General features: G+C 52.2%; 1 protein-coding gene across 1 annotated transcript; it reads left to right on the forward strand.

Annotated features, from left to right (window-relative positions):
• The first annotated feature begins 383 nt into the window (after positions 1–383).
• Positions 384–1,051, forward strand: LOC133908075 (protein TIFY 11e-like). Its single transcript, XM_062350204.1, has one exon. The coding sequence runs from the start codon at positions 452–454 to the stop codon at positions 947–949; it is 498 nt and encodes a 165-aa protein (XP_062206188.1). The 5' UTR covers positions 384–451; the 3' UTR covers positions 950–1,051.
• Positions 1,052–1,523: the final 472 nt, after the last annotated feature.

The raw sequence follows: 1,523 nt of genomic DNA on the forward strand, positions 1-1,523 counted from the left end.
CTCCAACTTTTTTAAGCAAGTGTCGACACAAACAACAACCGTTGATTTCATAGAAATTTGCAAGGTATTTCGAACTCACACTATCAAAATTTTCCCCCTGGGCATCCATGGACTTTTGAGAGTTTAAGCAGGCCAAAGTCACACATGAACCAAAACTAAGACGAGTGGAGCGAGCCCCGCCCTTCAGCGACCACGTTAGAATTATTCGCGCCGTCGCTATCTAACCTCCCCCAAACCATCACGTGTTGGTCGTGGCAGAGCTGACCCAAACAGAGCCTTTCACACGGCACGCGCCGCGAGAGCACTTGGTCTTCGTCCCGCCAACCTCGTCTCACCTGTATATAAATCGAAACCAAACTCCCGAGTCGATCCCAACTCCGAAACCATCCGTCAAACTAATTCCAACAACGCGAGGACAGCAAAAGGCTCAGTGTACAGGGGAGAGGCAAGCATGGCAGCCGTGGGCAGCATCAAGGGCCGCGACCGGTTCACGGCGGCGTGCAGCGCTCTCAGCCGGTACGTCAAGGCGGCCGAGAGGGCCCCGGCGGTGCTGGAGGCGCGGCCGGCGCCCGCGGTGGCACTGCCTCTCATGCCGGGCGCGGACGTGTCCGCGGCCGCGCACGAGGACCACGAGGCGGGGCCGACGCCGGCGCCCACACTGGCGCGGCTGACCATCTTCTACGGCACGCGGGTGGTGGTGCTTGACGACGTCCCCGCCGACCGGGCGGCCGAGCTGCTCCGGCTCGCGGCCTGCGCCGCTGCGAAAGGGACACGCGGGCGCGGGCAGGTGGTGCCGGCGGCGGAGGACGACCTGCCGATGGCGAGGAAGGCGTCGCTGCGGCGGTTCATGGAGAAACGCAAGGGCCGGGCCGCCGCGCGCGGGCCGCCTTACCGCCGGCCGGGCGGCGCCGGCGACACGTGCCCTGACCGTCTTACGCTCGCGCTCTGAATTCTGATTCGCGTACATGCGTGTACAGTACAGCAAGCGAGGGATTGTACAGAGGAAACTCGTGTTTGTTGCCATAAATAAAGACCAAATTGTTGGATCGAAGTCCGAACAAAGCCAAATTTCATACTTTTAAGAAATAATGATTTTCGCTATTTATTTAAGTTGATTAAATGGTCATTGCGTAAATCTGAACACCATTTTTTTCAAAAATATATTTTTAATCTTTTATTATTTATCTTTCATACTTAGATGTCCAATATTTACCTTCCATATATTTTAATAATAAATTTAATCTTTTATTATTTCTCTTTCATACTCACTCAAATTGTTATATATTGAATTGATTTTATATATGTGAAACACGTATGCAATTGCTAGTTTGTTGCAAATAGTCGAGTTGTCATAACCACTTCTGTTCTATGGTTCCATGGCACGTTTTCCTTTCCTCCTGCCCACCAAGCCCCATCATCGCTGGAGTTGGTCTCAGAATAAGATCTTATTTGTTTGGGCTTCTATAAGCTGTGGCTTCTCTAAAAATCTGTTTCTAGTATAAGCACATTCAAACTTGCTTCTG

Source organism: Phragmites australis, chromosome 24 (assembly GCF_958298935.1).
Source record: "Phragmites australis chromosome 24, lpPhrAust1.1, whole genome shotgun sequence".
Lineage (NCBI taxonomy): Eukaryota > Viridiplantae > Streptophyta > Magnoliopsida > Poales > Poaceae > Phragmites > Phragmites australis.